Below are 20293 nucleotides of genomic sequence, written 5' to 3' on the forward strand. Positions count from 1 at the left end.
ATGTCTGGCAACAATCCGAACCGCTTCCGGGTTCGTCCAGCAGAACCACGGGACTGTACGGAAATCCTGCGTCTCATCAAAGTAAGCGGGGGGTGGGGAGAGAGGCTGTAGAGAAGGGAAGTTCAATTTTTAGGCCATTGGACACATTTGGATTTTTGAGTGAGTTGTGTGGGCGCCTCCCTTTCTGTTCATCTCTCTCCCATTCCCCTGAATCTGCCCATCCCTACCCAAAGATAAGAACAGAGAAAGACACAGACACACACACTTCCTTCTTCCAAAATATCAGGGTAAAAATTGGATCAGAGTAAAAAAAAATGGATCCAAGAGAATTAAGCTGAGCACTGAAAGAGGAAGTGAGAAAGAGCATCACTCTTCCACTCTTTTCTCAACGGAGAAAAGGGTAATTACCTTCACTACCTGATGACCAAGAGGGCATTGGGCTGAGGGCCGTCTTGAGGAGTTCTCCAAGTTGCCATTGTATTCATTGGCGACCCCTGGGCTTAGGAATGTCATGAAACACAGTCCAATCCTATAAACTGCTAGACTGACAGATAAGTATGATTGCGGTAATTTCGGAAGGAAGGAAGGAAGGAAAGGAAGATTTAAACATTTTTAGGATCATAGATCATACCAGAGAAAGGAGCCACTATAAAACATTATAAACTAGGCAATTAAAATAATACATAATTTGTGAAAACTCTTTAAATACTGTATAAAACAAAGAGGAGAGCAGATAGTAAAGCCACATAAAATTACCACAACAAGTCATATAATAATCCTCAATGCAAAACCAATGCCATTTACAAAATTAACAGGTTCATTTTACACAAAAGCAGACAAGAAAATAAAAGTCTTTGGGGGCTGTAATGCCGTGGGTGACACTAATGAGTGTGTCTTCTGCTAGCATAGCAGCAAGCATGCTCTGCTTCCTGTCTCTTCTGGTGAGGCCGTCAAATGGAATGGCTTCCCCCAGGGGGGCAGCTGAGGGAGGGGGGAGGGCTGGCGGTGCTGGGCTATTACAGCACAGCCAAGTTCATTTATTTTATTTCATTAAATTTATATCCCCACCCCACTTTCCTCTAACAAGCTCAAGGTAACATGCACACTTCTTCTGACAACAACCCTCTGGTGTAGGTTAGGCTGAGAGAATATGACTATTCCAAGGTTGCTCAGAAAACTTCTTGGAACCCTGGTTTTTCAGGTTCTAGACCACACTGGATCTCTATGGTTGGTAACCCCCATTGAACTCGGTGGGATTTCCTTCTGAATAAACCTCAACAGGTCTGTGCTGTTAACGGTTGCTAAGAAAGACAAACCCCTCCTCTTCGCCCAAGATCATTGCGATCCTGCGTACTTTTCCTGCCTTCCACCCACACCCATATACATATTTTTTTTTTAAAAAAAAATGCACATTTGGTCAAATAACATATTTAACATCACATCTAATTTAGCCCTTTATCTGTTGCCCAAATGCAATCAAGGAGATAGCCAGGCAGAGAAAGCAGTCCTTTAATTAGCATTTTGAAAAAATGGATGCAGTTTCTATGATTTCTGACCCCCCTCTCTTTTAGCAGTTTAAAACCATGCTATTCCGTCAGCAGTTTTATCAATTTATCTTCCTGTTTTAAAACTGAATTACCCCTTTTAAATGTTGTCATTAGCTACCAGTATTCCAGTGATTAAGGCAAGGTGTATATTTTGCAAACAGAACAGCTCTTAGGATGGCAAGTAGCGCACCTGTAGCTTTCTGTGCAAAGAGCTCTTGCTCTAATGCTCCAGGACATTTAAAAGCTGGTATGTACCAGTTTCTCTTAGAAAAAATTGGATGTGCACCCTGCTCCATCTCAAAGCAGAGTACATATTAAAACATATATTGAGCTGGGAAACTAACCATGCAGGTTTGCCTCTTGAAATATGGAACCAGAAATTGTGGTTTGTTGCTTTCAGAGAAGCTATCTTATCTGAGCTGTTTCCAAGGAAAAGGCACAACAAAGTTGCATTATGCAACATATAGAAGAATTTTATCTCTCCTACCAACAGAGAGACCTTGGGCTGATCTCTGCCAGTGACCCAGGGAAAGCTATGGATTACTAACTGACGTAATTTATTTAGAGTGTTGGCACTGCCCTTGGGACTTCCATGAAAAATATTATTTGGACTTTGTCAGCTTCCATAAACGGGCCAATCTGCAGCAATGATGGAGGCAACCCAGAGTTAGATGTGTGTTTGTTTCGGCATATTTTGTTTGGTTTGGTGTGTTTTTTTATAGAGAAAATCTGGAATGTGTATATATTTTTTAATTTTGTATAAAAAAATTTAAGGAAAGGAAAACCAATTAATACAACAATAACAGTCACCCAAAACCTGAACAAATAGATGATCTCCAGAGTTTTTCAAGTGTCTCTAGGAAGAGACTTAATATCAGTAGATTAGTACTGATTTAATATATTAATATATTAATATATATTAGATTTAATATAAGCTGAGGTTCCCCCTCCCCCTACTATGGAGGAGTCACTGCAACCATGGTTTCTTATTTCTTATGATGTTAGTTTTTAAAAAATGCTACAAACCTAAACACACTTATTAGATAACAACTATTGAACTTAGTGGGACTCACTTCTGAGTAAACATCATTGGGATTGTGTTGTTGATGTTGACAGGCAGATCAGTCTAAACCCCAGGCCTTTGGGGTGGAAGGTGTGTGTGTGGCTCTTTCAGTGGGCCCAATGCCATCAAGTGAAGCTCTCTTGCACTCATCTGCCCCTTTCCAGCGTTCTCCTACCCCACCCATTAAAGAATTGCCCTCTCACTGGGAACCATGGGAAGGAACGTCCAAAAAGCATATCCAGGGCTGCTTTCATTTTTGCCCTGGTGGTGGAGGGCATGTTGGGGTCCAGGAAGGTGCTGAATCCTTCCTAATATAGCCTTGCATACCCTCCAAGTGTCCCGATTTTCCAGGGACAGTCCCACAATTATGAAAGCTGTCCCAGTTTCTGATTTGGTCCCAGAATGTCTCTATCTCTGCCGCCAGCACTGCCGCCGAGCTCTGGGAGGAGGAGGATGAACCGGCACTTGTCCCAAGTGATGACAATGTTGGCAGCTGCGGTTGTGAGGGAGCATCCTGTTGCCTCTCCATGGCTGCTGCCGCCAGCATCCTTCCTGGGGCAGGTCATGGCAGCTGCTGTAAAGCATGTGAGGAGGAGGAGGAGAAGCAGGAGAGGCTTCCACCGCAGAAGTGCAGCCCTTTGTGACATGTCGGCTCTGAGGGGCAGGCAGAGGGCAGGATCACCCTGGGCAGTATGTTAGGGAAAATTCTGGGTGCGAGGCTGCTCAGCCACCCAGCTCGTCAGGCAAGAGCCCACGGTCCACTGCGGAATGAAGGAAGGAGTCCAGCCACCAACCGGAGCAATATAGCAAGGTTTATTGCGCAACAGGTTCAAGCCAAGACTGAACACTGAGAACAGGGTTACAAGAACTTTTATTTAAAGCTTCCCACCAAAATCCCATAATGCATTTCAGAAGTGTCGTTCCTACATCATAGTTACATAGCTAAACGTCAGAAAAGGGGAGGTACATACAATATTAATATACTGGTAAACAAGATTAACATAAGGGTAATGGTTCAGGGCAAAAGTAAATGTGTGATAAGTACCAGGAGGAACTTATTGAGTATTCACAGGAAAAGAACAAGAAGGTCCTGATTTTGCATCGTCTGCCCCCTGGGTGGGTCTGGTGATGGGATTAGGTTTGGCCAACAAAGTGCCTCTGGGCACTTCCTGGAGTCCCTTTTCAAGGGCAAAATAGCGTTGGAATGGAGGAAACTGGAGTTGAATTTATATGATTTTTAAAAAACTAGGTAACTTCCCTGGCTGTCAAGTCAAAAGGATACGTTTATGCATATTTGTAACATTTAACAACTTTAAAGATGTGCCCACCCCCTGGATTTCCAAAACAGTAAGAAAGCGGGAGTGCAAGGAGTCGACTTTTCTTTTTTATAAAAATGCTTTGTGTGTTCGTGTCTAACCTTGCCCCTTTCTAAAAATTTACTTGTGTGCGAATTTCTTTTTTGTAAATCTACCGAAGAATAGTATAAAATCTGGATTAATGGGTTTTCTTAGGGCAGTGTAGGGTGTGTGTGCTGTGTCCCATTGGTCTAGTGGTGGTGTCACCCGCCCTTATTCTGATTGGAAATGCTTTAGAGGTGGGACACAAAAAATGTAGTGTGGTTGTGGAGGATCAGTAGGGGGGTGGGGAGTGAGAAAAGCCCCTATTTTTGTCCGAGGAAGGGTATGAACTTGCTGCTTTCTAAATGTTTTGTACAAGGACTCCCACCATCCCCAGCCAGAGCTAGATTTGTAGTCCAGAACATATGGAGGTCACCAAGTTGATGAAGGTTGATCTGAAGGTTCCAACACCTTCCCGAGCATGCTCAGAAACGGTCCCACCACACACTGCTTTTCAGCCCCACTGACATTGAAGCTTTGTGCAATGTGAAAGAACCCTGAGCTACCCGTATAACCGTGGTTAAGAAGGAATCACGTATTCTTTATGCAAGCCACCATAAGGAAATGAATAATACAGCTTGCAGATTGTGTTCCAGGGACCCATAATGCTGCTGTTATATTACTTCCCTATAACTTGCCTAGATTGTCCGGTACTATCTGCTGCAGGCGGTATCTCTGTGGCAGAACAATTTATCAGCTTAGCTATCCGAGTTCCTTTAAACTGGAGACGATGGGGATTGAACTTAGCACCTTCTGCCTGCAAAGCCAGGGTTCTGACACTGAGTTATGGAAAGCACTTCCATAACTTTCTTGGCAAAACAAAAAGCAGCAGCAAGTAACAAGAACAAACAGCAGGCTGTTAGCAAGTTCCACAGAGAAGCAGCAGCATATTATTACTCATGGCATGGAATATTCCAATGATTAATATCAATTATCAAAGTCTCTGCTTTGAAGGGGTTTGCTCATAAATCTGTTCCATCCTGTTTTTATCTCAATCCGTTGCTTTAAAACTTGCACACACAAAAATAATATTTATTTTTTTATTTATTTATTGGAAGTTTTGTACAGTGGGCAGCTTAGAGATGTATACATGTGATACAACAGAATTTATTGCTTACAGCCCAAATATTTATGGAGCAAAATAGTAGTAGTAGTAGTAGTAGTAGTAGTAGTAGTAGTAGTAGTTATTATTATGAAAAATACATAAATAGATGTCATAGAACAAATCAACAAATATTCATTGACTTGTTCTGATACTCTATAAGGCTCCTAATAAAACAAGTGGGTCAACATTATCCTGTACTGCATTACACCAGTGAATAATTTCAAAAACCTGGATGTCCCAGGGTTTAAAAACATAAACTCTCTGTTCTCATGGTTATTCTTTGTGGCCTCTGGCGGGAGGAGGGGGAGTGACAGGTGTGTGTGTGTGTGGAGCTTGCTGTTCTCCCTTTACTTGCCTTTTATCAGAGGCTCCCATGTCATGTTTTCCATTCCTTATTTGCGTGTACCAGACACAACTGCAGCTAATTAGTAGCCGGTTGTTGGTGTTTGCAAACCTGTCTTTGCCCAAAGACACACCTGGTGTCATATCTGGTATCAAATTTTGGGCAGGTTGCTGTGGCTAATGAGGCCCATGAGCCAGAAGGTCCCCCCCCCCAGTTCTGGCACCTTGGAAAGGAATCTAGGCGTTCATATCACCATCACTTTGCTTGTGTAAGTGGCACTGCCACCAGCCTCCCCAAAACTTGCCAGATTCTGTCTCTGTCGCAGTTTCCCTGTTGGGGAGGGATCACGAATATTCAACCCTGCGTGATAATTCTTCCACCACTCCTGGTTTCACAGAGGAGAAGGTAAGCAATGGCTACCAGCCATGGTGGCTATGTACTACCTCTGAATCACAAGGGGGGAAGGAGAATATTGTTGCACCCAGGTCCTTTTTGTAGGTTTCCCACAGGCATCTGGTTGGGCACTATGAGAACAGGATGGTGGGCCACATGCTCTTCTTATATTCATGTCAAAGTTCTTCTCCTTTATTCATTTATTTACATTTATTAAGTCAGTATACCACCCTTCATCCAAAGATCTCAGGGCATTCAGAGCATTTCTGCCTGCATGGTGGAAAGGCTCCCCTTTGGCACCAGACACAGCTCCCAGGCAGGTATTCCACACAAGCATAAGAAAGCCTAGTGCAGTGCCTGCCTGCCTGGCCTCCTACTTGTCCATCCATTCCCAACAGCAGTGGCTGGTGGACTGGCTGGCTGGGTTCCCTCACCCACTTGCTTGCTTAGTCTGCCTCAGCTCCTGGTATAACCAGTACCCCCTGGCCAGTCCCAGAGGCACCATTTGCCTGCGGAGCTTGTAGCCAGGGCGGCTGCAACAAGCATCAGAGAAGGGAGGAAAGGAAAGAGGGTCAGAGGCCAGTGTGGCTCTGTGGCCAGATGCCAGATGTGACTATCATTCCAAGGCACCCCCGGGTGCCACAACACACTGGTTGAAGACCACTGCTATAGGGCATCCGATTGGTCATTCTGGGAACAGGATGCTTGACTAGATGGGCATGTGGCCTAATCCAGGCATCCCCAAACTTTGGCCCTCCAGATGTTTTGGACTACAATTCCTATCTTCCCTGACCACTGGTCCTGTTAGCTAGGGATCATGGGAGTTGTAGGCCAAAACATCTGGAGGGCCGCAATTTGGGGGTGCCTGGCCTAATCTCTCAGGGCTCTCCTTATATCAAGGAGATGACCCTCACTAACAACACCATTCCAATCTTTCACAGTGCTGTTGTTTTTAAAGTCTGCTTTGCTATTTTGGTGATACTCTGGTTTCTTCTCTCGGCAGGAACTTGCTGCTTTTGAAAACATGCCTAATGCAGTAAAAGTAACAGAAACAGGTAAGGTGGATGCCTAGCGTGTTAAATTTAGGAGGCTGCTATTTATTTTACCTCCAGGCCTTCTTCAGAGCGTAATATGCGATCAAGTCCTCTGCCCTGTCCTTCAGGTGAAGAATCAGTTGTTGTTGTTGTTCCAATACAGTTTACAATTTTAAAACACTAGAACAAATACATTATATAAGGTGGAGACTGACATCCTCTTATGCCAACTGGGAGCTGATGGCCTGGGCTCCCTCGCTTCTGCCTCCTCCTCAGAAGCCAAATTCCCACCTCTATATACAACCAAAGTAAATGTGATGCCTTTGCACTTAACAAGCTGGTTTTTTAAATATACTTATTTATTTTTAAATACAAATTGCATCACCTGGTGGCAGGATGCTGGTGGTAATTTTCGGATCAGAGGAAGAACTGAGATGGAACTGAACCAGTTTCCATCCTTGCTGTGGTCAATTTGATCATCTTTCTAACACACCCACCCACCCACCCACCCTGCAATTTGCATTTGGGGGGGGGAAACTTGCACATTGTGCAAATCCACATTTCAAGTGTAATTTGGCTCACAGAAAACTAATGTGAGGGAAGATGATTCTAGCTCAAATGACCTGACACCTTCTGAATGGTTTGGACTCCAACTCCAAGATGTTTGAAGGACGCTGTGGTTGGCCGAGACTAGACTAGTCTAACATCTCCCTAACATGCTGGTTATTTACACGCAGGAATTTTAAACCCATCAGCACCTGCCTACCCCTGTTCAAACAGATTTAGCAAAAAGGCTGGTGTTCATGCGGTCTGGCCTTGCATCAGATCTGCATATTGCTGAAGATGCCTGTTTTGGTCTTTGATCTTTTTGTGCCAACACAATTCACATGTTGCTGTCCAAAGAAAAGAGCTCCAACAATACAGTTTTGTTTGGGTGAGCCTCTGATTTTACACCCATTATGGCTGCGATCCCACATCCGCCCAGAATTCTACTTTGAGAAGGTGCTGGTGGCAACATTATTATTCATTTTTATTATTTATTAAATTTGTATACTGCCATTCATCTGTAGCTCCTAGGGCGATTTGCAACATAAAAAATACAAGGACCCCAATACATAATAAAAACAAGAACAAGGCCAAACCAACAACAAACCCTAACCCTCCCTCCCTTGCACCCCACCCCACCCTACTACTACTACTACTACTTAGTACTACCGTACTACTTAGGACTACTACATATTACTAATCTTATTTTATCTTGGGACTATATTTTAGTGCTTTATTCAACTATCTAAACATTTCAGATTTGCTTCGAGATGGTTTCGGATCACGTCCTTTCTTCCAGTGTTTAATAGCAGAAGCAAATAAGGATGATGCAATGGAGGGTAAGCTTTCAAGAAAACAAAGTTATCATTTATTTGTATAACTAGGCATCCCATAGAATGAGTACCAGCACTGAAAATGCTCCACCTCAAGAAGCTACCCACTGGACTGCATCTGGTGGGGGTACCCAGAGAAGGACCTCAGAAGATAGTAGGGTCTAGGTAGGTCAGGGTGGGGAACCTGTGGGCCTCCAGAAGTTGCTGGACTATAACTTTATCACTTCTGGCTATGCTGAATGGACTTGATGTGGGTGAGGGGGCCATTGACATTTGGAGGGCCACATGACTAGAAATGCTGAGGCTCACAGTTCAACTGCAACCTTCTAAGCCTCCCTAACTGAACTTTGGTACTCTCATCCTAGCAAACCCCACCCTAGCTATACCCCTCCCTGAGGGAATGTAGCATTGAGCTCCTCTTGCCTGCCTGCCTGGATCAAAAAGTGTGTTTTGTGTGTAAAAACTAACTTAGGTCATTTTTGGCATCCATTGCTCCACCTATGAGTATAAGGGGTGTTAGGAGAGGGGTAGTACATTGTGCACGAAACAAGGATGCCCATTGTCTCCTTTCCTATTCATCCTGGCCCTGGAACCTCTAGCAATCCAAATCTGGGCAGCCTGACATCAAAGCAGTGGAAATAAAAGGCAAAACCTATGAATCTGGGCTCTTTGCAGGTGACCTAATGGTCACAACACCAGACCCCATCAACACAGCAACCACCTTAACCAAATAACTCAACACATTTGCAATGTTATCGGGCCGACAAGTAAACTTTGCAAAATCTGAGGCTATGTCCTTCAACACTCTGCGCATTTCCAAAAAGAATTCACCAACATCACAAAGATAAAACTCTGCCGCACTAAGGGGTACAGATAATCAGAAACTACAAAAAACTATACCACCACAATTACAAACCCCTATGGTGACAAATTAACAAAGACCTGACAAGATGTAGCAATACTAACTTCACTCTCTCAGATAAAATAGTCATGATCAAAATGATTACCCTTCCAAAATTAAACTACCTATTCCAAACCCTTCCAATCTGCATTCAACCAACCCAACTCCACAAATGGCAGAAAAAAACTACACTCGTTTATCTTCTCACACAAAATGCCAAGAATATGCCCCAAACACCTGTATCTCCCTACCTCAGAAGGAGGATGGGGAATCCCCAACATAGAACTTTACTACATCGCCAACCATGTGCGTCACATAATCCCATACATTCTAGAAGATGAGAAGAAACAATGGATACACTTGGAGAGAGACATAATCACAAACACTCCCACCACAGCATACAAAGGTAAAGGGTACAGGGACCCCTGACCATTAGGTCCAGTCGTGACCGACTCTGGGGTTGTGGCACTCATCTCGCGTTATTGGCCGAGGGAGCCGGCATACAGCTTCCAGGTCATGTGGCCAGCATGAGCAGCACACGGAAACACCGTTTACCTTCCCACTGGAGCGGTACCTATTTATCTACTTCACTTTGACGTGCTTTTGAACTGCTAGGTTGGCAGAATCTGGGACCAAGCAACGGGAGCTCACCCCGTCGCGGGGATTCAAACCACCAACCTTCTGATAGGCAAGCCCTAGGCTCTGTGGTTTAACCCACAGCGCCACCTGCGTCCCTACCCCAGCATATACTTTCCTCCAAAACAAACTAAGGAAAATCCCCACCACACTAAACAGGTTCACACAGACCAGGCTTCCTCAAACTCGCCCCTCCAGATATTTTTGGCCTAAAACTTCCATGATCCCTAGCTAGCAGGACCAGTGGTCAGGGATGATGGGAACTGTAGTCTCAAAACATCTGGAGGGCCAAGTTTGAGCGAGACTGACACAGACCATGCTTACATGGAAGGAAGAAGTTGGCAAACTGTCCCCAACCAAATCCCCACTAATCCCCCTGGCTCACCATCCACTATTCCACCATGCAGCACAAAATCAAATCTGCAGATAAAAACCTGGCAAGCCAAAGGCCTATATGGCATAGCAGACTTCTACAAAAATAACAAACCCATATTGACACAAGAAATACAAAACAAACAAATATCCTGGCTAACACACCACCAACTACACACCTTAAACAACCCAGCAGTAAAATCAGCAGCCACTAGCCCCTTGACCACCTTCGAAAGCCTTCTAACAACAATGGTACATAGCAAGGGGGTGGTATCTACAATATACAAAACAGTGCTCCAAAGCCCCACAAACCCTCTTCACACAATCAAAAATGACATGGGCTTTGAAATTAACTTACCCAATTGACTAGAATGTGGTTTAAACCTCCCTTTAAATCCATATCAGCGAAAAGAACTCACTCTGAAACTTACTTACAGATGGTACCAAACACCACAGAAACAGCACTGATACACCCAAGAACCTCACCAAAATGCTCAAGGCTGCACCTCCACAGGCACATACCGCCACATGTGGTGTGAATTCCGCCAAACCCAACTCTTCTGGATGACAGTCATACAAGAAATAAGCAAAATAACTAAACAGGTACTAGAAGTCACCCCAGAACTGGCCCCACTGAACATCTTCCCAGATAACAATGCCCACTCACCCTATAAAGAGCTCATAACCCACCTACTCTCAGCAGCCAGAAACATCATAGCCAGACACTGGAGGGACCTGTCTGGAATAAACATGGAACAATGGTATCAAGTAGTATGGGAAACAGCCTTACTAGAAAAGCTAACCAATAGAATGAAACTGATATGGGGAGAAATAGAAGAGGATGCCTTCACTCCAACATGGCTCCCCTTTATCACATACACAGCCCAACAAGACAACAGCATGAACCTACCGACAGCATACAATTCAATATGGCTAACTTAACCCAACAACTCAGAGCAGGGTTTTCATAGCCACTGCCCCTGTTCTGTGGAACAGCATCCCTACTGAGATATAGTGGGTCCACCACTTAAGTGGGTTTTATGCTGGGAAGTTCCCAGAGCCAGATAAGCAAAGTGGAGGGCTTAAAAAGCTCTTTCTGCGGTGGGTTTCCCCTGCTCTCCAACTATGGTATTTTTCAGCTGTGTGCCTAAGGTTCTGATCGCGCAGGTAAATTAAGGGTAAAATCGTGGGCCCACTTTACTTTTGGGGAAAATAGAAGACATTATTGCTTTGACAAGCTTCTACATTTCAAGAGAAAGGTTTCTGCTTTAAATGTTCACTTTGTATTGTTTGCAAGCCTGTATTTAGCTGGATTTTTCCTATTCTTTTCGAAACTGTTTTTCAGTTTTATGTTTGTACAGTAAATCACTTTGAGACTCATGTGAAAGGCAATAATAAATATCTCCCCACAGGAACCCCCAGTCACCTGGGACCTAAAACATGTAACTTGCACTCCTTGGCATTTAAAGTGTGGAGAATATTCTACTTTGTTTTGGAATTGCTTGTCACCAACGGATTGCTACTTCCCTCAAAATACTTTCTACTATTTTAAATGAGTTTCAGCACATGTTTTTGAACCTCATGCCATTTGACCAAAAGAGGCACATAGTATGTTCTAAAAGATGACACCCTTGATCCTTTTAATTGCCTGGAGAATTAATTTTTTTAAAAAAATAAGTTAAACATTAAAGGTCTGGCAATAGTCTCACAATCCAAAAGAGGCTTTTAAATTTGTGTTCTGTTAGTCACAGATGCATACCACCCTGCTGGGTGGCAAATGGTGTTTGAATCTAGTAAATGTTTCAAAAGCAATTCTTGGCATATCCTGATGGCAGGGAGAATGGGTCAACTGTGCAACAAAAACGAAATTAACACCCCCCCACCAAGAATATGAAGATATTTAAAATGTGAGCCCTTTGATCCTGGCTCTTTTTAGAGCTTAGTCAGTGGTTGGGGAAGAGGTATTTGGCTTAGCGCAGTAGTGCTGGGAAAGAGAGGTAATTTACCTTTCACACCGTTTCCCCAATCCTTCCCTATGTCTGAGCTATTAAAATACTCTCTAGGGGTGGAAAGACAAGTACAATATAGGCTCTTGTTTTTCTTTCCACCCACCAAGATGATATCATTGCATCTAATACAGTGGTGGTTAATGTCCATTGGGACTGGTAGGATGGAAGGCAGGGAGACCAACGGAAGGTGGCGCCAGAGTAAACAACAGGTAGAGCCAGAGTCAATGACAGGCAGAGTGAACTAATTTTGCTATGTCTCCATCCTCCTGGCTGCTGAGTTCTACAAGGGCAACAATGGGACTAAGGAGGGAGAAGTTGAGAGGCAGTGCCACAACCTGGCCTAGCTGCAGTTAAGAAGGTAGACATGAGGACGCTAGTGGAAGGTAGACTGAAGTTGGAGGAGCAATGCCCCCACCTACCCAAACTAACCAGCCTCTGCTGCTCTAATAGTCAGCGCAGGTACTGAGTGCAGAGAGGATTGGAGCCAGTGTGGTATAGTGGTTAGAGTGTCGGACCAAGTCCTGGGAGATCAGGGTTCAAATCCCCACTCAGTTATTGAGCTCTCTGGGTGACCTTGGGCCAGTACTACTTCATAGGGTTGTTGCTGTGGAGGAGGAGCTCCATGGAGAAAAATGTGGTATATAAATGTAGTAAATAAAATAAATAATAAATTGGTGGCAAAGTGAGACCGCTGAGAACAAAGGAAAGGAGAACATCTCTGCATGTTTGGGGGAAGACAGAATTATTAATGGGGCTTCTGAGGCACAACTGCATCATTATGTTGGTGTGGGACTATGTGGGCTTTGTTACTGAAAATGTTTTTAATTAAAAACATTTAAGTGGCTTTTCCTTATAGCAGTGTGGTTCTCTTTCATTTTATTGTATTAAACAGTAAGACCTTTTATATTGAGGATATTTGATTTGCTTAAAAAATAAAAACACATGGTTTTCATAGCTGCCAAGTATCCCGTATCCGCCGGGAAAACCCCTTTTTTCTTACCGTTTCCCGGCGGTCTCCCGTTTAGCGAAAAATCCCGGTATTGTCCCTTAAATCGGGATACTTGGCAGCTATGAGTGGAGGAGAATGCAATTGTTAGCAACCCTAATTACCCGGCCATTTTTCTGGTGCCGCTTGCCCTTCTATGGGCACCAGAAAATGGCGGCACCGGAAGTCGCTTTTACGTGTTTCCGGTCATGCGCGGAAGCAACTTCTGGTGCTGGCGCCGCCATTTTCTGGTGCCCATAGAAGGGCGAAGCGTCACGCAACTTCCGGTCATGCGCGTGCTGCCGATCCCGGATATTTACGACCCGGACTTGGCAGGTATGATGGTTTTGTTGTTTGCTCCCCTGGCTGCTTTGGAGGGCCATGACAAAAAAAAATCTTTTCAAAAATGCAAATTTAATACTTCTTACAAAAGGTGCCATTACCAAATTCAGTAAAATTCTGGTCTATTTATGTTGAAGTGATCATTTAAAAGGAAGGTGTAGTATCTAATGTTAGTCAGGTAGACCTGTTGAAATTAATGATCATTACTAAACTAAAACAAATGTGTGCACTCTGAGTAGAACTTAGTTGGATACGGTCTAAGATAATTAACTAGTTCATAATTCTCTAGCTGATTGACAGCCTTACACAATATTTCCCTATAATAGCTGTTTTGTGTCTCCCCAGATACCGACATTGTAGGGTTTGCTATGTATTACTATACTTATGACCCTTGGATTGGCAAGCTGTTGTACTTAGAAGACTTCTACGTTATGGATGAATATAGAGGTAAAAATAACACTGTTTGCACATAATAAAGTGAGAGGCAGTGTGGAGGTGTGGTTAGGTGGTTGGGCTGAGACTGGGAAGACCTAGGAGATAAAGTCCTCATCACTTAGCCCTAAAGCCTAAAACTGGGTTAGGAAAACTGTGACCCCCAATATATTGTTGGATTCCTACGGTAGCTCCCATCAGCCCCAGCCAGTTGGGCAAGGCAGTTTGCATTTAAAGGGAATCATACCTAATTTGCACTTTCCAAAACAAAACACAAACTGAAAGTCATCCTTTGAAATTTGCACTCAATTTTGTGATGCAGTTGTCCAACCAAGGAAGGTATTCAAAATTGCATATACCAGGGTGAAACGTGCACAAAATGCACCTAGCTCCTGCACCAAGCTGCTGCCAAACATATTGCTTTCTGTTCCTTTGGACCATCAAGACCATACACACTGTCCAGGCTTGCTTAGTGAAAAATGAATCATGTAAGGGAAATTGCTTTTCAAAAATATTTATACTGGGAGTTTTGCACTGATTTGGAATGTGAACAAATGAATTTAAGACTGCCCAACTGCCACTAACCATGGTGGCTTCTGAAGAACCATTTTGTCCTGAGGAGAGGGGAGAACAGGATTTCAATATTGAGTTATTTCTCATTTTGCCTTTTTTGTTATGTCTAATTGTTACTCATGCTTATTGTGTTAATAATTTTACGCAACCAGCTTTATGGGGTAGTATAGGGAAACACCTTAAATAAATATTTACATTCTACATTGAACAACCACCAGTAACCTGGTGCCCTGCAATGTTTTGGACTACAACTCTCATAATCATTGATCATCAGCTCTGCTAGCTGGGGCTAGGGATGGGGGAGAAACTAGATTCAGTCCACATTTATAAGCAAAGCTTCCTAATTCACATTTTCTGTAACAATACACAAACTGAAATGCCACAAGCTTTCCTTGGAGATTCACACTTCTTTCAGTTTTGCACTACAGTTCCCAAGCCATGTAATGTGTGGGAAAATGGGCACAAAAATGCATATATTAGTAAAAATAGCATACAAAATGCAAAGCTATATGTTAGAGAAAATTGCATACAAAGTTGTATATATGAGGGAAAATGCACAATAAAATATCACTAAGTTCTCATGAGATTTTTTTTTAAAAGTGATGTGCCAATGTGGAGAACGCACTTGAGTGTGAAAAAAATGAGGAAACCAAAATTGATAGATTCACCCATCCTTAGTTGGGGCTGATAGGACTTGGGAGTCCAACAAAATTTGTAAGGCACTAGGTGGAATAAGGCTAGCCTTGCAGTTCCATTTTCTTTCCTTTTCCAAAATAATGATAAATGTATAGGCTTCTTTGCAATTTCAAAGAAATTTTATTTTTTGAATGTGTATAGAATAATGCATTCGATTTTACCTGTAAATATTCCTATTTTGTTCATGGCTCATGGCAAAGAAGATAAAATAGCTTATTGTCAAAGCAGGCATACTGTTCACATGGGTATGTTGCAAGTTTTGGCATCTGAGGTTTTTCTGAACTGTGTTTTGGCAGGTTGGGGCATTGGAACAGAACTTTTAAAAAGATTAAGCCAGGCAAGTTATATTTTCCTGTCTTCTATTTACTTGTATTTATTTATTTTGTAAGCTATATATTCAACAGTATAGACTTAAAGCTACTTTAGTCAAAAAGCTGCTGACATATTAAATTTGACTGAGAGTCTTCTCTAGCCTGGTGCCCTCCACATGTTGCTGGACTACAACTCCCATCACCCTTATTGCTCATTCTGACTGAGGATGATGGGAGCTGGAGACCAACAGCATCTGGAGGGCTACCAGTTCCCCAGACCTGGTTTACATTATTCAAGTCAGCTGTGAGAATCAAGAAGCAAAAGAGAGGATCAACAGAGAATCAGTGGTTAGAACCTCTAATCTCATTCATACAAGCAACAGATGAGATTGTAAAAACTGTTGATACAACTGGTTCACATTTCAGACTGCAGGTAGGGGCTTGCATATGCAGGAACACGCATGAAAAGTTACTGAAATTTCTAACAGAACACAGTAGAAGGCTTAAAAAAGGGGCTAATGCACCAACAAAAATATATGTAGATTGTAATAATTTCTTCCACTCTGGAGAAATTCACTTCACCTGGAATGCTGCATCTAGCTCAGGACACTGCAGCATAGTGATAAACTGGAAAAGAGAGCAATACAGCAACACAGAAAACCTGCCTTCTACCAAATCTTATCACTGGCCTATCTAACTCAGTATTGTCTATACTGGCTAGCGGCAGCTCTCCAGGCTTTCAGACGGGGGCATTCCCAGATGTACTTGGAAATGCCAGAAGGTGAAAAGGGAACCTTCTGCAAGCAGTGTATGCTCTGCCACTGAGCCATGGCATCTTCCCCCAAAGATGGTGAAGGTCCTGCAAACCATGTTCTATCACTTGGGCTTAAATCTAGAGGACAGGCATCTTCAAATATCTGAAGGGATGTCATATAAATGAAGCAAAATTGTTCTGTGGAACAGACTCCCTTGTAAGGAAGTACTGTGTTTCCCCGAAAATAAGACACTGAAAAGAAGACACACTTTGGCTTATTTTCAGGGGATGTCTTATTTTTTTATTAAGTATGGTACAGCAATCTACATTTGGACCTCTGGAGCTGGTTCCTTGGGGAGGCCAAGCCCCCCCCACCTTTTTGCGAGGCTTGCCGGAAGCCTTGGCTCCAGAAGCAGCAACTCCTGCTCCTCCCCTGCCTCCGCCCCGCCAGGCCCTTTCAGGTGCTGGAAGATCTGGGACGCTGGGCGGCAGCAGGACGTCGAGACGTGGCTGCCCTGCGGAGCAGCGCGGGGCGAGGCAGGCGATGGTGGGCGCAGTGGCACTGAGTTCTGAGCGGCTGGAGGTCTCTGGCCGGGCCAGGCGGAGGTGAGGCTGCTGCTCGCCCCTGGGGGCCACGGAGGAGGCCGGGCGGGGACAGCTGGAGCTCAGCCGGGCAGCAGCAGCCGGACGAGTAGGGCGGCTGAGACAGCGACGGGGAGGTTGGCAGCGACGGCGATGGTGGGGTGCTGAGCCTGGAGCGGCACTGGGGCTTCGGCCTGGAAGAGCTGTACGGCCTGGCGCTGTGCTTCTTCAAAGGTAAGCGCACAGGAGGTAGGAAGGGAGCTGGAAGTCCTGTGATTGCCCCACTACCGGCCATCCTTCAAGGAGCACAGGAGGGTGGGGGGGGTGGAGGAGGCTTGGGAGATTTCTGTTGCTGGGAGGGCACTGCGTCCAGCCTCGCCTCTTCCTTGGTGCCCTTCAGAACATCACCTATCACTATGTCTTATTTTCGGGGTATGGCTTATATTGTGCAAATGCCTAGAAATTCTGCTACGGCTTATTTTATGGGTATGTCTTATTTTTGGGGAAACACTGTAAACTTGTCTTTAGAGGTTACTAAACAGAAAACAGCCACCTATCAAGAATGGTGTAGCAGTGGATTTACTGCATTGGCATGAAGGGGACTAGACTAGGTGACCTTTGAAATCCCTTCTAACTCAATACTTTCGTAATCCCTCTATACTAATAAATAAAATCAGAATTTTGCATATATAAAACTAGATGTCGGGGGAGGAGTTATAGCTGCACTCTCACTGTTGTGCTAGCTTTCTATGTGTGGAGAAGCTTTCAGTATGAAAATACATTGAACCATGTGATCGTCACTTGTAGTCTGAAGGGATACCGACAGTTTTAACCATCTAATCATATGTATGAATGAAGTTTTTACTTGCATTCCAACTGGTGACTCAGCTTAGTTCTCCAGCTGTGACACAATATCCTCTTCCAGAAGGGCAATCCTAATCAACTTCCTTTGTTTGGGGAGACTGGGTGGAAAAAGAGGGAAAAGTTACAGGTTTGAAAAATATTCCCATGTGGAAATTACACCCTAGACTATAACTTACCTCAAAAAAAAAAAAAACAGATTGGATTTTAAGTCTTCTTGAATGCTTATGATTGGGATCATACTATAGTATAATTTCTTACCTGTTTGTGATGTTCACCTCTCAGCTGAATGGGGCAGGAATCATCCTTTTAATATTGTTGCATGAGCACTTCTTAGATAAAATTTCCTGATGCATTGTTTTTAACTGTTTGTAAGCTTTGTGCATTTTATGGATGTGTAAGTTGCTTTGAGACATTTGTTAGTGGAAATGAAAACAATTATAGGCATCTTTAAATAAAACATGGAGAAATTAAATGGTGGGTGTGCAATGTACCACCACAGCTACTGTACATATCAACTGGCTCTGAACCAGAAAAGTACTTTGCTAGCTAAAGTTTTATAGGAATTATTAACAAATTAGTGACTAATTAATGACTTATATCCAAATATCTGATCTTGTATTAATGCTTAAAATTGCCCAAGAATGTGAGAACAGCAAAGAGCTTTAAGTTGTCCCAGTTTAGACTCAACTCTAGATGCAGGTATCATAGTCCTACAACTTTCTGTGCAATCCGTGAATGCAGTGGTTCTTGCAAAGAAAGCCAAGTAACTGTGTTTTCTTTTACTCCAAGTTTTGTTTCTGCATTTGCTACAGTAATAATTTCAAGCAACAAGATTAACTGGCAGCTTAAATGTAAATGGTTTAAAAAAGTAACTCCCACAAGATGGTAGTGATGGCTACCAACCTCATGGCTTAGAGGGAATGCATAGAGGGAAAGGTAATAAATGGCAGAGAGCGGGCATGTACAACACGTCGATCGCGATCTACTGGTGGAACCTGAGACCGATTACGGTTGATCACAGGTCTATCACTGCGCTCCTGGGGGGACTTGAGGGAGATGCTGCCCTGCTGGCTCCAAGGGAGAGCTGGGTGTGTGTACGCTGCCAGCTTGCTATCCTTCCCGCTGTGCTGAGTGCTGGCGGTGGGGTGGGATGGGATACTGCCTGAAGAAGAAAGAGAGAGAGAGAAAGCAGGGAAGGAAGAATCATGGAGCAAGGAAGGAAGCAACTCGGAAGGGAAAGAGTTCACACACACACACACACAGAGAGAGAGAGAGAGAGAGAAGCTGGCTCCTCAGATCTGTGCAAACTAATATAAAAATATAGTTTGACTTTTCTCACTTGTTTAGTTACTTCTCCATCTAGTAACTATTTGGATCTGTCATAATGATATCCAAACATAACTACTATATCTGTGAAATAAAGATCGATCTACCTACCTACCTATCGAAATGGCTTCGGAGGGTAGCAGATCACTGCTAGTTTTTGATACTTGTTGGTAGATCGGAGGCAACTTAAGCTTGGATGTGTCTGGCATAGAGGGAAAGGCAATAAATGGCTACCAGCAATGGACCTCCCCCCCTATTTCCCCAAATGCTATTGCCTGTGCTTACTTTTCAGATAGCAATCGAAACCAACTGCAGCTGCATGCATTTCCTTGTTGTTGTTTGGAACAAGCCATCTATAGAGTACTACATGAGACGTGGTGCTTCAGACCTTTCCACTGAAGAAGGCTGGCATCTCTTTAGATTTGACAAAGAAAATCTAGTCAGAATGGCTTCTGGAGAATAAAAGAAGGAAGTCTGCCATTTTTTTTTATCACTCTCAAAGCTTGGAGTGCTCATCAGGCTTGCAATGAAAAACTCACAAGGGAAGACTTCTGGTTAACACAGTGGCTTCAAAGCAGAGTGCAAATAGAAAGAAAAATTAAAAGAAGCGTGCGTGTTTTATGACTGACATGACTTTGATAAATTGCTTTACTTTTTCGTCACATGGATGTTCAACACTTCAAATGCAGCCTGAATCTTGTGGATCAGTTTAAGCAAAGGTATACTCAACTGGTGACTCATATGGAGAAAGAGCACAGGTGGGACATAATGTGCTGGCCTGGCCAGGAAACCTCTTGCTTTTCTTCAAATACAAAAATAGCTGGTGCTCTAGTGTATTAGAGCGTGCACAAGCTTGTGTCCAGAAGGAAGAACAGGACTTTGTGGGAAAGAGCACCTGCCTTGCATGCAGAAAGTCCCAGATTTGATCCCTGGTGCCTCCAAGTCAGAGGATGCCAAGCTGGGAAAGGCTGCCTTAGACAATCCATTCTTTCTCAGCCTCAGTCCCCCGATTTCCAGTGACTTGCCTGTTTATAAAGGTTACAACTAGAGAATACATGATACACTTTTTAAAAACTGGACCTATTTTGGGTATTACCATTAAAATCACAGGCTTTGCATACAGTCCGAGATTCAATCACCAGTTTTTCTGGGTAGGGCTGTGAAAACACTTGTCTGAAACCTAGAGAGCTCTTGCCAACCAGAGTACACAATCTGAATCAGAGAGACCATATTGTCTGACTCAGCTTCC

At 43.5% G+C, this 20293-nt stretch overlaps 1 protein-coding gene across 2 annotated transcripts; it reads left to right on the plus strand.

Annotated features, from left to right (window-relative positions):
- Nucleotides 1–19507, plus strand: SATL1 (spermidine/spermine N1-acetyl transferase like 1). 2 transcript variants are annotated; one of them, XM_035113669.1, is made up of 6 exons: nt 1–81; nt 6852–6903; nt 8187–8267; nt 13852–13953; nt 15504–15544; nt 19337–19507. In XM_035113669.1, exons 1-6 carry the CDS (start codon nt 1–3, stop codon nt 19505–19507), a joined length of 528 nt encoding a protein of 175 aa, XP_034969560.1. The 2 variants fall into 2 exon arrangements, with proteins under 2 accessions (XP_034969560.1, XP_088520728.1); XM_088664602.1 differs by lacking the exon at nt 1–81 and adding an exon at nt 6022–6201.
- The last annotated feature ends 786 nt before the right edge of the window (nt 19508–20293 follow it).

The sequence above is a fragment of the Zootoca vivipara genome, chromosome Z2 (assembly GCF_965207765.1).
Source record: "Zootoca vivipara chromosome Z2, rZooViv2.hap1.1, whole genome shotgun sequence".
NCBI classification, from domain to species: domain Eukaryota; kingdom Metazoa; phylum Chordata; class Lepidosauria; order Squamata; family Lacertidae; genus Zootoca; species Zootoca vivipara.